The sequence below is a fragment of the Poecilia latipinna genome, unplaced genomic scaffold (assembly GCF_001443285.1).
Source record: "Poecilia latipinna isolate Pla-1442-1.1 unplaced genomic scaffold, P_latipinna-1.0 Scaffold2693, whole genome shotgun sequence".
Taxonomy (NCBI): Eukaryota; Metazoa; Chordata; class Actinopteri; order Cyprinodontiformes; family Poeciliidae; genus Poecilia; species Poecilia latipinna.
In genome coordinates, this window is record NW_015115309.1 from 63,894 (window position 1) to 76,924 (window position 13,031).

Sequence of the window (13,031 nt, forward strand, 5' to 3'; positions counted from 1 at the left end):
CCCTCCCTCCTTTAGCAAGCAGTTGGGACACTTTACCCCTTGGCCATATTGTTTAAAATGTAACTGCCAGGCTGGCTGATAAATGGTAAGTGGTAAAAATATGAGAGTAAATTACCAATAGGTGACGATCGTCAATCATCATGTTTCAGAACAAATTAATCAAGTGAAAGCTCATTTGAAATGTACATACTTCCCCGACCAATGATGCAGACAAAACAAACCTTCCTGAAGTGACCACTGATCCAGCAGATAGCAGTCAACCTGCACTAAAAAATCAAGCTCATACACTATTAAGCAGAGTTTGGAGCATTTAGATAGCAGCAAATAAAGACAAAAGATAGTCTGTAACTCTGCTTGCACACTGAATATTTAAGCAACAGTTGTTGTTCCTGTGTGTGATAACACCGGGGGTAGAGAGGAGTGAAGGGAAGAGCGGTGGTGCAGTAATAAATGAAGGAATGCCACTGCGTAATTGCATGTGCTGTCAGGAAGAGGGGCCCTGCAAGAGGAAACATAGTTTAAAAAAAAAAAAAAAGGGAGAAGAAGAGGTGCACCAAGCAGCTGCTGTGCCCCAAGGCTCTCCCCAGGAATGTAACCCAGTATAGTCAGCAGCTGCTGGGGCTGCACAGGCCAGGAGGGCAGAACTGGCACTAGAGGGTAAACATATTGTGCACACTCTTGCAAACACAGGAAGACATATTTCTAGAGGGAAATGGAGCTGAATTTTTTAAATTTATCTCCTTTTCGAGTCCTTACTAAATACAACTTAATAAAAAACAAAAAACTAAACTAAAACTAACCTTTTTGGCTTCCAAATGAAGCATTGGTCGGTCTCAGTTGTGACACTGCAAAGTTGAAAGGAGAAGGATGTAGCGTTTTAAAGACTCAAACTTCTGTTATGAGAGTGAAAGCTTGAAAAAAGGCCTTGGAGGGATCACTTCTGCTCACTTTCTAAAACCTCTAAATGAATTCCTGTACCTTTTCTTTTCCCCAAAGCTTGAGCTGCTGAGATCAAATCAATCACCAGAAATCCCACACTGAATTCTTCAAGGGACTAGTTTATTACCCTGACTCTATGGAGACACTTTGAGGAAGACTGAAAACACCCACGAAAAATGCAGTCAAGGGGGAAACAGCAAAGCTTTAAAAGAATTGATGATGCTTTAAAAGATTTTTCATCTCGGAATTTTTAGCGCTCCTCAATATTTTTTATCGTCCTCTGCCAGTCTCCTCAACAAATATATAAATGTGCATACACACACACACACACACACACACACTCATGCGCGCTCGTATCAGATGATGACGGATGATGGTTGAGGCAGGGACAGAGGCAGTCTCTGATCTCTCCTGTAACCGCAGCAACAGAGCTCCTATTGATCCCCCAGGAAAAAGGCCAGGCTGCAGCTTTCACAAACGCACACACACATACAGTTAAACAACAAATACACAGTCAGAAAATCAAATTGAAGTTTCATCACGTGTTTAGATATTATTTTCAGTCTTAACAGAAGCCCAGATCTGTTAATTCTACATTAACCTCTTGAAATTTTTAAACGAATGAACCGCTGTATCCCACCTCTGATCCAATGACCACTGGAGATGGGCAGCAGGCCACCTGCGACCCTGCATGGACAAGCTGTTCCAGACAGTGGATGGGTGAATGGATTTTTAAAGAAATGTAACATTCAATACTATTGTGCTTCTCAAAGATAACGCAAGAATGATTACCAAAATTTACTGACGAGTCGACTAAAGACGTCAAAGAAAATCAAGTGAAGTCGGGTTTATTTATCGTACATTTCATACAGCAATTTCAAATTCAATATGCTTATAAATAAAACCATAAAACTAGGTCATCAAACATGGACAATTTATAAATCCTAGCAATGACAAGATATGTTGTTTAACAAATTGGTTGGGTGCTATGGCTGTGACAATGAGCCTGTTTTTTATCCCAAGACGCCTAATTTGCAGCGGCACTTATCCTGTGACAATGAATGTCTACAAACTAAATTAACCCTACGACTACATTGGCATAATTATGGCACCGCTTGTGCTGCCTTATCACCTACTAGGCCATGTAGCTTGGTAACTATCTTTCTTTAAAGCCCACAGGTGTTGCAAAGAAGGGAAAATGTACAATATTCTGAAATTGAAATTTAGTATTTATCATTAACAGTTGTTTATTTTCCCCCTGTTTTGGTTGCAGGTCCGACATCGCTGGTGTGAGCTGGTGGTTAAGCACACTTACTCTCAGGCTTACTGTGATGTTGAGGACTTTCTGCTTCATGATCAGGTAAAACATTAGCATTAGCCCCCTATTCTATAATCATTAGTCATGTAGAAAAGCAAAGAGAAGATTTAGAACAAAATGTGTGTGTGTCTCTGTATGTGTGTGTGTGTGTTTCAGGCGATGGGTGTGTATCTTTACGGGGAGCTGATGGTTCAGGAGGATCCAGAGCAGCAGGCGTTGGCTCGTCGATGTCTCACGTTGGTCCAGGAGGAAATGGACCAATCAGCACGCAGAGTTGTGGAGGAGATGATTCTGTGACACTGGAGGTGAAGTGTCATTTTTGTTTAGCAGATTTTTAGTTTTAGTCGCTCCTACAGGGTTTCTGTTACTCTACTGAACAGTAGCTTTTAGTTCTGCTGGTTCTTTTCCTTCCAACAGTTTGAGCAGAAACTGCTAACTTTAACCAACACGTGTCTTAAAAGTCCAGAGACTTCACTGAAAATTAATATGCACTGGATACGTCAGGGTTCTTACTGAAACTTTGCCTTATTTGACCTGGTGCTCTGTAGAGGCACCTGATAAAGAAAGCTCTGTGTTGAATCTATTTTGATCCAATCGATCCAAGCAGGGAGTCTACATGTGAATTTGCTGGCTACCTTTACTGCGCATTCCTTTCTGACCTGTAAGTGAGCTCCTAGACTCGTGAGGCTTCACGGCAGCACCATTACCATATTTGTCAGAGAAGGAATTTGGGAATTTGTTCCTCAAACAAACTGTGCTGGAAGACAGTAAAGCAGAGAAAATGGGTCAGTGAGCATGTGCTGAAGGGCTCAGGATGGTCTAGACTCAGTTTGGAGCGATTTGCACACAGTCCAGCCTGGAATTCCTCCACTGGGTGTTGTTTATATGCATAATCACAGCTGTCAACTAGTGGCCTCCTGGCTTATCCTGAGCAGTGAGGGGTTTCTTACTCTGGCACTAAATGAAGGAAAGATGAAAAGTTTCCTTCTCTCATTTGGAGAGAACGAAAAGGGAATCAGAGACTGGTGTGCAAACAGATCACCTGGATGTTGGACAATTTAAATAATTATAGCAAAATGTTAGAAGCATACCGGTCAGGGAATTATCATTTTTCCAAAATTGCTGGATATAGTTGTCTTGTCTTGTGTTGATGAATTTGAAACAGAAAGTGCCTGAAAAATCACCCTTATTCATGAGTAAATCCAACTGTTTTCATTTTCTATCCAAGAGCTTTTGTCAATATGAATCAGCAAGCAGGTTGTTTAAAAAAATGTCCTAGGTGTTAAAAAGAAAAAAAGACTGTCACTAAATTCTTAGCACAATGGAGGAATAATAAATGCTGTAATGAATTAGTAGTGTTTAAATTAGAGCCTCACAATATTAGGAAAACATCATTAAACATCACTAAATATAATGAAGCTATAGAGAGCCTGAGGGCCTGGCACTTAAAGTAGAATTAACTATTATTTACTGTGGTCCAACCAGTTCAAAGGAATAACAGTTCATTTGTGATATTCTTTTACAGCAATACCTTAAATGTTAATGAAAATGAAAGGCAAGAACAGCTATTTCTACAAATGTTTTATAAATACCAGGTTAAGGCTTCAGATGACAGGTAGTAAAGCTCATCATCTCATGACGGTTTGCGCGACACAAGGAAAACACGACCTCGCAACGTTTTTGGCGAATATTATGATGAAGCTATTTGTTGAGATGAATTACTGCTTTCTATCTTTTCTATTAGCAAAGTGTCCCAAACACTCATCCTGAGCTCTGTGGTCACAAGATCTATATCGGGTGTGGGCATTAGGGACAGTGAAGTTCAAATATATTACTGCCCATCCCAGAACCTTTATGTCTGGCACTTAAAATATTATAGCACACTAAAAATGATATCTTGGCAGTTCTTTGCAGTAGGAAGTTTGTGCACTTTCAAGTTGCAATATCAATTGTAATTTGATTGATGTTGATACTGAAGACTGTTTACCCTTTCAAAAATGTCATATTTAAACGCTGTTGCAGATGTAGCTTTTGCAATTCTGGTAAACATGTGTAAATAGATTTTAAATAGATTCACCTTTAATTTATAATAATCCCACATAATTTAAAAAAAAATCTATCCTTTAAATCGATTGCAATTATTCAGTGAGGGAAAATGGCACAATAAGAAATATTAACTATTTGCACTCTTTGTAATCTGTCCAAAATATCTATAACTGTACAAAATGTACAGTTTACTTATTTCTAGAGGATATAAATATGATGCAACACATAGGCCCATTTCTCTTGCCAGTGGCCCTACCAGGAGCATCTACATCTGTCTTGCCACCAAGAACAGTAAGGTACATAGTAAGGGAGGTATACAGGAAAAATCACAGTTTACAGTGAAAGAACTGCAGCAATGATGACATATTAGGGTCAAAAAGTTTAACACATATGTTAATATATAAATTGGTTATTTTTATTGATGCCACAAAAAGCTTTTCCAGTCCTCAAACATAGCCATGTGGAGAAGGCGAAACTCCACTGGGACTGTAACTGGAACCACTGGTCAAATAAGACTAAAATTAAAATTTTAGGTTCGTCTGGCGTGCTATGAAGAATATATGTGCAAAAGTTGTTACATAGTATGAGGGAAGTTTGTCTTCAAAGGCCTTGGGAACCTTATTAGAGTGCGTGGAGTAAGGAATTCTTATTCAATTTTCAACCATGGCCATCAGAGTCCCCAGACCTAAATCCTATAGAAAACCTGTGCGGTAAACTTACGCTTTAAGTAAAGAACATAAAAGAGTATTCGGGGCGATCAAAATTATGTTTTCAGTTCCGTTCCTGGAAAGCCAGTGTCCTGCACATTTTACATGCCTCCCTGTTCCAAAACACCTGAATGAAATGAATGGCTCATTACCAGCCATGCAACACTTGACATGCAGAGGAGGTCAGTCAGCCATTTGATAAAGGCTTGCTGGAGCAGGGATACACCTAAAAGTTGCAGGATTGTGGCTCTGGAGAACAGGAGTTAGAGGCCCCTGATCTGGATCTATTCTCTACAAGAGCAGACTAGGTGCTCAGCAATAAATGTGCCTCTAGGGATTTTGGTAAAACAATTATTTCTTAAAATGCCATTTATTTTTTCCACACACTGAGCAAATACACTCAGATAAAACATTAGCTTTTTCAAAAGATTTGATTAGAACGCTGTTATAGAACACTAATTTATTTCAAGGCTTTTTACACATCTTCACCAGATGTGGCTGATGCCGTGTCTGAAACTTACATGAAAATTACATGATCATAAAAAAAAAAAAAAAAAATCCCACCAAAATATAAGCAGGTACAGCAAATGATCAAATGGAGCTGTGTTATTATTTCTCCTCCCTCCACCTAATAACACTCGAGAAGGCATCCGTGACCTTGGTTAGCTCAGACTTTGCCAGAAGGTGCTGCTAAAAACTTGTCCAGCATCAAATCTCGCAGCTCTGAATCCGCTTCGTCGAGCTGCCACGGCAGGCTTTTATCTTCAGATAGTTTTTTTTTTTTCCCCTGCATTTGCTCTAGATGCGAAAGGATTTCTTTACAATTGTTTGGCATCCGGCTCTGTCCTGATAAATCTCGCTGACAGACACGCTGCCACAACCATTCCCACATCCTTCTGCCATTCCTCCTCCTCCTGTCACCTCAAAAGAGCAGAAGAAGCATTTAGAGATTAATACTCCAACTTTTACTATGGCTTCCCCTCGGACCGACCCAAGCAAGCCCCCATAAACATCAGTGGATCCCACTGGTCATCCGAGATCTCACTCCAATTAAAATGATGGATGAACAGACCTCCTTGCTGCCTTTTCATATCTCTCTGTAGGGAGGTGGATTTATGTTTCCCTACTCAGTTTGTGTTCCTAAATCGTCTTTTTTTTTTGACAGGGTTCCTCCACAGTCTGGAACTTGATTTCAGCATTCTCAAAGTTTGAATAAGCCTGAAAAAGGAAGGCAGAGTATTAAGAAATATGACATTTCCAGACTTTATTCCATGTTCCAATGGATCATGGAATGTTGTCCTTCCTCCTTGGGTCCTACCTCGCTTGCTGTCATGTCGTCATTCTGTCTTCAAGCAATTTATTGTGTCCTTTATTTCTTTGCTCCTAGATGTCATTGTGCTCCTTGTTTCTTGTAACCACCTTCCTTCCTTATGCTCTTCTTTCTTTACTTTCATCCTCCCTTACTTATTTAGGTCCTCATGTTTTCCTATCTTCTTCTGTCCCTTCATTTATACCTCTTTTCTTATGTCTTTGTTCCCAGTTTCCATTCCTTGCTTTGTTCCTTACTTCCTTCTGTCCTATGTATCATTCTCTTCTTACTTTCTTCTTTTACTTCTTCCTACCTCCTTTTCTTGTTTTTGTCATTCTGTTTTTCCTTCCTTCATGTCATTTATTGCATACCGTCTCTTTCTTTTTTCCTTCTGCTTTCTCTCCCTTCCTTGCTCAAGCCCTTCATGGCCATGTTTTCTTACTTTCATTGCCCCTTTTTTTTTTTTTTTTTTTTTTTTGCAGCCCTCATTATGCCCACTGCAGAAATATAATTTCATTGTAGTATTTGATATTTTAAGAAGACTGAACTGGTAAACCGTTAGATATTGACATAGAAAATGTGTAGGAACCCTAACTTGAACAGTCCTCCCTGTACCCTTTGCCCCAAACAATTCAGTCTCAATCACAGTGGATTATGTTGATTTTGCTGAGGCAGGCTGAGTGGGTTTTAACTGAAAACAACATGTCTATGAAGGCGTGCTCTCTCCTGAAAAGCACAACTCTTTAGAGTATTAGGGTGGTCTTTCTGTACCTTTTTTTTTCGTTTTTCCATCCTTCCCTGCTCGCTGTCTTGTAATTTTCCTCCCCCCAGTACATGCCTTTGGAATCCCTCTTGATCCGCTTAATGAGGGGCATATCGCCAGGTCAGCCAAGCGTGGCGAATAGGAGACGAGAAGAAGGGTAACCAAGGAAATAGCGGGTGAGAGTAAGGCAGTGAATGGTCTGCAGTTGTGGTCTTTCACGGCTGAGTTCTTATGGCAGACGTGAGGGGAGAAAAACAGGAGGCCAGAGCAGAGAAAGTTTTTGCTTTCAGGGTGTTAGCAGTGAACTGGAGTCTCATTCAGCAGGTAGAGAGAGAGAGAGAGGGAGGGAAATGAGAGACAGAGAGGAGATCTTGTTCTTTCATGTCTGGGCTGTGAGGGTTCCTGGCGTGCTGATTTGTGGCTTATGATAAAATCACATTGCCAGGGATTACCACACAGTCCTGACCCCGCCGGCTGCTCTGGCAACCAGATCTCCTCCAGTGCACAAACATCTTCACGCACTTACACACTGAAGAAACCAGAACTCTAGAAGGTCTGATTATTTAAGGGTTTGCATGATTACGTTTGAGGAGACGGTGATTTGAAATGACGACGATGAGGGGGACTCATCAGCACGATGGTTTGACCACACGTCAATCACCTGGGCCAGCTTCTGAAGCCTCTCTCCAGCCAGATACAGAGCTTAGCTGATTGGTGAACAGTGATTGATTTCCTCTTTGTTCACAGTGGCTAAGTTCTGCACCTGAGGAGAGCTTGACCCAGACAGGGAGACAATGGGAAGAAAAGAAATGTGTGTAGAGACAGTGGAGCCGTATTTTTCAGCCTCTTCAAAGTCCCAGAATCTCTTTATATTCCGCTTCTTTGCCGTTTCTGGATCGTTTTTCACCTCTTTCTTTCGAGCTCTTATCCCAGTCATCGTTTTCCAGAGCCTGCATGTAAAACCTCCCCACACACATCTCCGCCTCCGCTTTGATCCATATATCCAGGATGATTCTGCACATGATGCCTTTATCGGGCTCTGTAATCCTGGCAAAGGTGGAGAGCCAAGCACCTTGGTGGGTCTACTTGCTGTGTACTAATGAGGCCTACTGAGACCCTGACTCTGCTTACCGACGCTGACATAGATTTAATCAAATACAAGGCAGCGACCACAATCTGACTCGTCATCATAGTTCTTATTCTGCACGACAGTCTCTTTTCAAGGCATTCTGTCAGTCAAAGTTAGACCTGCCAGCAAAATATAGCAGTGCTTCCCACTGATGCAATATAGTTAAACTCAAGTTACAGTGCCTTGCAGAATATGAATAATACTTTTTTTTCCCTCTTTTTACATTTTGTAAAGTTGCAACCACAAACCTCAGGGTATAACGTTAGGATAATGATGGGGTTAATCTCTTTATAACACTATAAAAAATTCAATATTTACTGCAGCTGAAACTTGTAGTAACCTGTCGTAATATAAGGACAGATCTTTGGTTGGCCGCAGCAATAACACAACTTTGGCCTAGATGAGGGGTTATTTTATTTTATATGCTTTATTATATACCTTGTATCTTATTTCTTATTCATTCTGTCAGTGCCCATACCATCAAAACTATATGCAAGATTCAATAAAAAAATATATTTTAAATTGAATATTAATAAAAATGCAACAAATGGGATGTAAAATGCAATTACATAAAAGCAAAGCTGTTATCCCACATTTTAAAGAGATTAATCACAGCATTGTACAAAATAATATACATTTATAGTATAGATTAATGCAAAGCGCAGCATAACTGTGAAGGAAGAGGAAATGACATGGTTTTCAAAGTGCAAAAAGGTTCATCCATCCATCCATGGATGGATATTCAGATAGATAAATTGCTATAAGAGACTTTCACGACATTTTTTCAGCTAAATCACCTTTTCTTGAAGGACATGCCCCCAATTTATCCCATGGGTTTGTTTTGCACAAAATAGGTGGAGCTCCAAACTCCCATATTGTTTAACTTCACAATCAACAACAAAGTAAACATTAGGGTGTTCTAAGAGAACTATGATCCATAACACACATCAAAACTTCTTTTGGAATTTAAAAAGTATGGTCAACACAAAATGTTTTATTTTTTTTTTTGCAACTTGCTAAGCTAAATTTATTCTATTTGCAGATATACAAGTCTGTATGTAAATATATTTTTATTAACTTTTTTTTCTCCTGTATGTATAATTTCGACTCAATTTATTCGGAAAAAAAATCTACACTAAATTCAAAATTGTCCACTCAGTCACTGTTTTTCAAATTTATTATGTATAGCATTACATTTTTTCATTATTACCAAAAATGTGGTCCAAATAAATCATCAAAAGCCCAAAATACATTTATTCATGCAAATGTGTGCATGTATGCTTTTAATGAGAACTCTAAATGCTAAGCTTGTTATCTATTAGGGGAAAGAAACACTGACTGTCTTTTTTGAGAAATTAGTTTTCTCCCTCAAATATGCACCAAATCTTGGCAAAAATATTTAAAATGTACTATTCAATATCTCTCAGGCCTCTTACTTCATAGCTGTATTGCAAAAACTGAAGGCTGAACTACAACTTTCTGAATTTACTGGGGAAACTTTGTGTGAAGCTCTTTCTTGGCTTGTTGCAGTTCATTTTTACTGCCTTACTGTTCCAAGATTTAAGGTTTGAGTCTTTAATGTTGGCCAAGTCAACTTACTCACATCCTCACAGAAAAAAATGCAAACAGTTATTCGACTTTGCACTCAAACTGGGAAACAGATGTAATATTTAAAAACAAACCTGATTAAGACATTTAAACCACTTTAACCCCCCCCCCCCCCCCCCCCCCCAAAAAAAAAAAACAATAAAAAAAATATTTTTGTTCCTTAAAGAATCTGGAGGTTTAGGCTTAAAATGACGTTGGTGGTGAAAAGTGGTGGTGAAAAGTGCTGCTGAGGCGTCCCTGGCTGATGTGCATTGATTTCTGATCTAATCTGAGCCTGAGGCAGCCCAGATACAGAGAGGCAAGTTCTCACACATTCCCACTCAGAGAGGGAAAACAAGGCCAAGACCTCAAAGATGAATCTCCTGATAACATTTTCAAGGTTCTTCAGCGGGTTAGATGTCATTCTAACTTTATTGGGTCCATTAAGTGTTTTTATACAGTAGATTTAATTTGCATTACGTAAGCGTCTTTTGTTTAGTCTCGGACTCTGAGACGTTGTAAAGCACCCGCTGGAATTTGTAGCTTGGTCATGCGACATGCTTCGTTTGGAGATCCTACTGAGAGAAGACTCCCAGATTAGCGGAAAAAATAGATAAAAACATAAAGGTGCTGTGCAAGAAGGTGCTTGTTTCTTTAGCAAACCCATTGATCAATAACTGTCTCCACATATTGAGGTCAAAAGGGAATCACCATGAAATTAGTCACATTACTAGCTGCGCAATATTTGCATGTTCTAACTAATCAAAAAAAAAAAAAAAAAAAAGAAGAAAAATAAATCTCCTTCCAGCTAATCTTCTGACAGCCAATCTGTTGATATCTGAAGCTGGGATGTTTGCTAAAGAGTGCAAAATTCCAACTTAAAGCATTAACTTCAGCTGCATCGTGTGTGTGTGTGTGCAGTCTGCGAAGAGTCTGATGTGTAATAGGCTAATTGTGATGCATTTCTAGATCACTCTGCTCCTTGATCTAAGCCGTCCGTGACAGATGGCTGAAAATGAATTTCAAACTGGTCAGTCTTGGTTCCTTTTTTACATCTTCTGCTAGAATATATATGGAGTGAGGAGGTATTACAGCGCTCTACATTGGCGACGACAAAATGACGACTAAACGAGGACAGATGTGTGAATTAGCAATGAGGGCCATGTGGAGCTTGCCATTTTTAGACCTATATTTAGGGCCTGTTAAAAGAGTAATGACCATCAAAGACCTATAAAAAAAGAAAGAAAAAAAGAGGAATTACCATCAGAGCCTGAATCTAAAGGGTGATTTATTACTCTCTAATGGGAAGGGAAATGGTTCTCTGCACATCAAAGGATCAAGCAACGCTGTATAAAGCTTCCGAAAATAAACTGATTTGCCCCACAAAAAGCCCACATCTTCCCCTCATGTGTGTTTAAACTGATTGTCTCTTTTATGTCAAGTGCATTTCAAAAAGCTGAAATGCATTGGATTGCATTTCAAAGAGCGCATTGGAAAATTCTTTAGTCTGAAATGAGGCAGTGTGTGGGCATCAGAGAAGGTGATGAGATGTGACCATTTTGCATTTTACACGGCGTCACACAGATATTCACATCACAACACAACCACAACTCTGTGTGAATTTTATGTGACGGATTGATACAAAGTGGTGAGAATTTACAAAGTGGAAGGAAACCTGATTATTGTTTTGCCTCTTTACTCTGGTGTCCCTTAATAAAAGCGAGTGCAACCAGCTGACTTCAGATAACACCTGGCTGGTAGTAGAGTGTGTAGTTTCAAGTCAGCATAAATTCAGCTGTAAAGGCCTTAGAGGCACCAGGAAGAACAAGGAACATGGCAGACAGATCTGGTACAGGCCAGTCCTGGAAGAAAAGTTGACAATTCAGTGAAGGTTCACCTTCTGTCAGGACAGTGGTCTCTTTCACAAAACATTTGTGTCATAAATTTGCCTGGATGAACCACTTCTAAGCTAGTTCTCACCATTTATATACCTTAAGCGGAAGATGCAGGATAACGGCAGTTGTGGTGCGGTGTCGTCATTAGCGAATGGTATAAAATCTGCGTCAGACATCTCTCCATGCCATTTCTTTCAGTACAATAATGTCGGATTAACTCAGCTTAGCAATATTGTTTTTGCCTGAGTAAATACTTCAAATGCTCATGCTTTTCAACCCTGCGGCGGTCTGGTTGCTCAAAACATTTGTCAGCACTAACTCAGGTAGAGCTGGCTTGCCCTTATACAAGTCGGCTGATAGGCAGGTGAAAAACTATCTTTGCTTGGAGAGTCAGAGGTATAACAGCAGTGTTCTTTCTGTGCCAGCTTTGCATCAGTATTCTCGAACCACTCTGACCATTCAGCCAAGAGCTTCCGACTATGCTGACGGCTACAGAAATTGAACAGTCAGGTGAATCGGGTTTCTGGTAGGTTTGCATTGGTGTCATTGAAGACAAAGTACAAAATAATCTGTTCACAGCCAACTTTGGATGAGAAAGACATTTGGGCTGGGATTCCTGTGCCTACTGAGCTGATAATCAGTCCTATAGAACCACTGGCTCAGTTCAGCAGGAACAGGAGTCCAGTCCACTAACAGCAGGATCAAAAACCGGTTCCATCTGGCACGTCACAAACAAACAGCCGACGCTTCATTCAGTTGAACTGTTAAAACTTTAATTTGATGCAATTATCAGGAAATAAGTTTAAGCTTTGTTTAATTAATACTTGTTTTTGAAGGAAACCAACTGATCTGTAAACTGCACATCACACACTGGGCCGGGGTTACGCTCCATGAAAAATAAAACAACGTACACCGTTTATGGCAGCAATAGATCTGTCAATGGCTTCATATCGGAAGCGCCAAGACTACTTACTACTGAAAGAAAAATAGAAAAAGCAGGAGAATAGAGTTAATGGCAGCAAAAGAGAAAAGTTCATACATATTAGTGCCACTAACTGCCAGTAAGCCATACATATTAAATCATCACTGATAAATATTTGGACAAATAAACTACAGTTTAACGTTGTGGCCCAGATCGCTATGGACTCTAAAATTATTTACTGATCTGCTTGAAACTATGACCAAATGTTACACAATGTTCCAATGCGTGTGTCTTTTATGTTTTTTTTTTTTGTAGGTTTGCAGAATGTGGACAGAGACAACAAGAGTTTGGCCCGGAGGATGTACGAGGATCCAGCATTCGCGCCGTATTTCTCTGGGACTCTGCAGGAACACCAG

At 39.8% G+C, this 13,031-nt stretch overlaps 1 protein-coding gene across 2 annotated transcripts in view; it reads left to right on the forward strand.

The window, feature by feature from the left end:
* LOC106938801 (aminopeptidase O-like) overlaps window positions 1-13,025 on the forward strand; it is a 69,391-nt gene extending 56,366 nt beyond the window's left edge. Inside the window, exons 10-12 of one of the 2 annotated variants that reach the window (XM_015020970.1) lie at window positions 2,213-2,299; window positions 2,414-2,562; window positions 12,931-13,025. In XM_015020970.1, coding sequence (XP_014876456.1) covers window positions 2,213-2,299; window positions 2,414-2,554 — 228 coding nt within the window. In that variant the 3' untranslated portion in view covers window positions 2,555-2,562; window positions 12,931-13,025. Of the gene's footprint in view, window positions 1-2,212; window positions 2,300-2,413; window positions 2,563-12,930 lie in introns of those variants that run through there. The other variant, XM_015020971.1, reaches the window with a different exon arrangement.
* The last annotated feature ends 6 nt before the right edge of the window (window positions 13,026-13,031 follow it).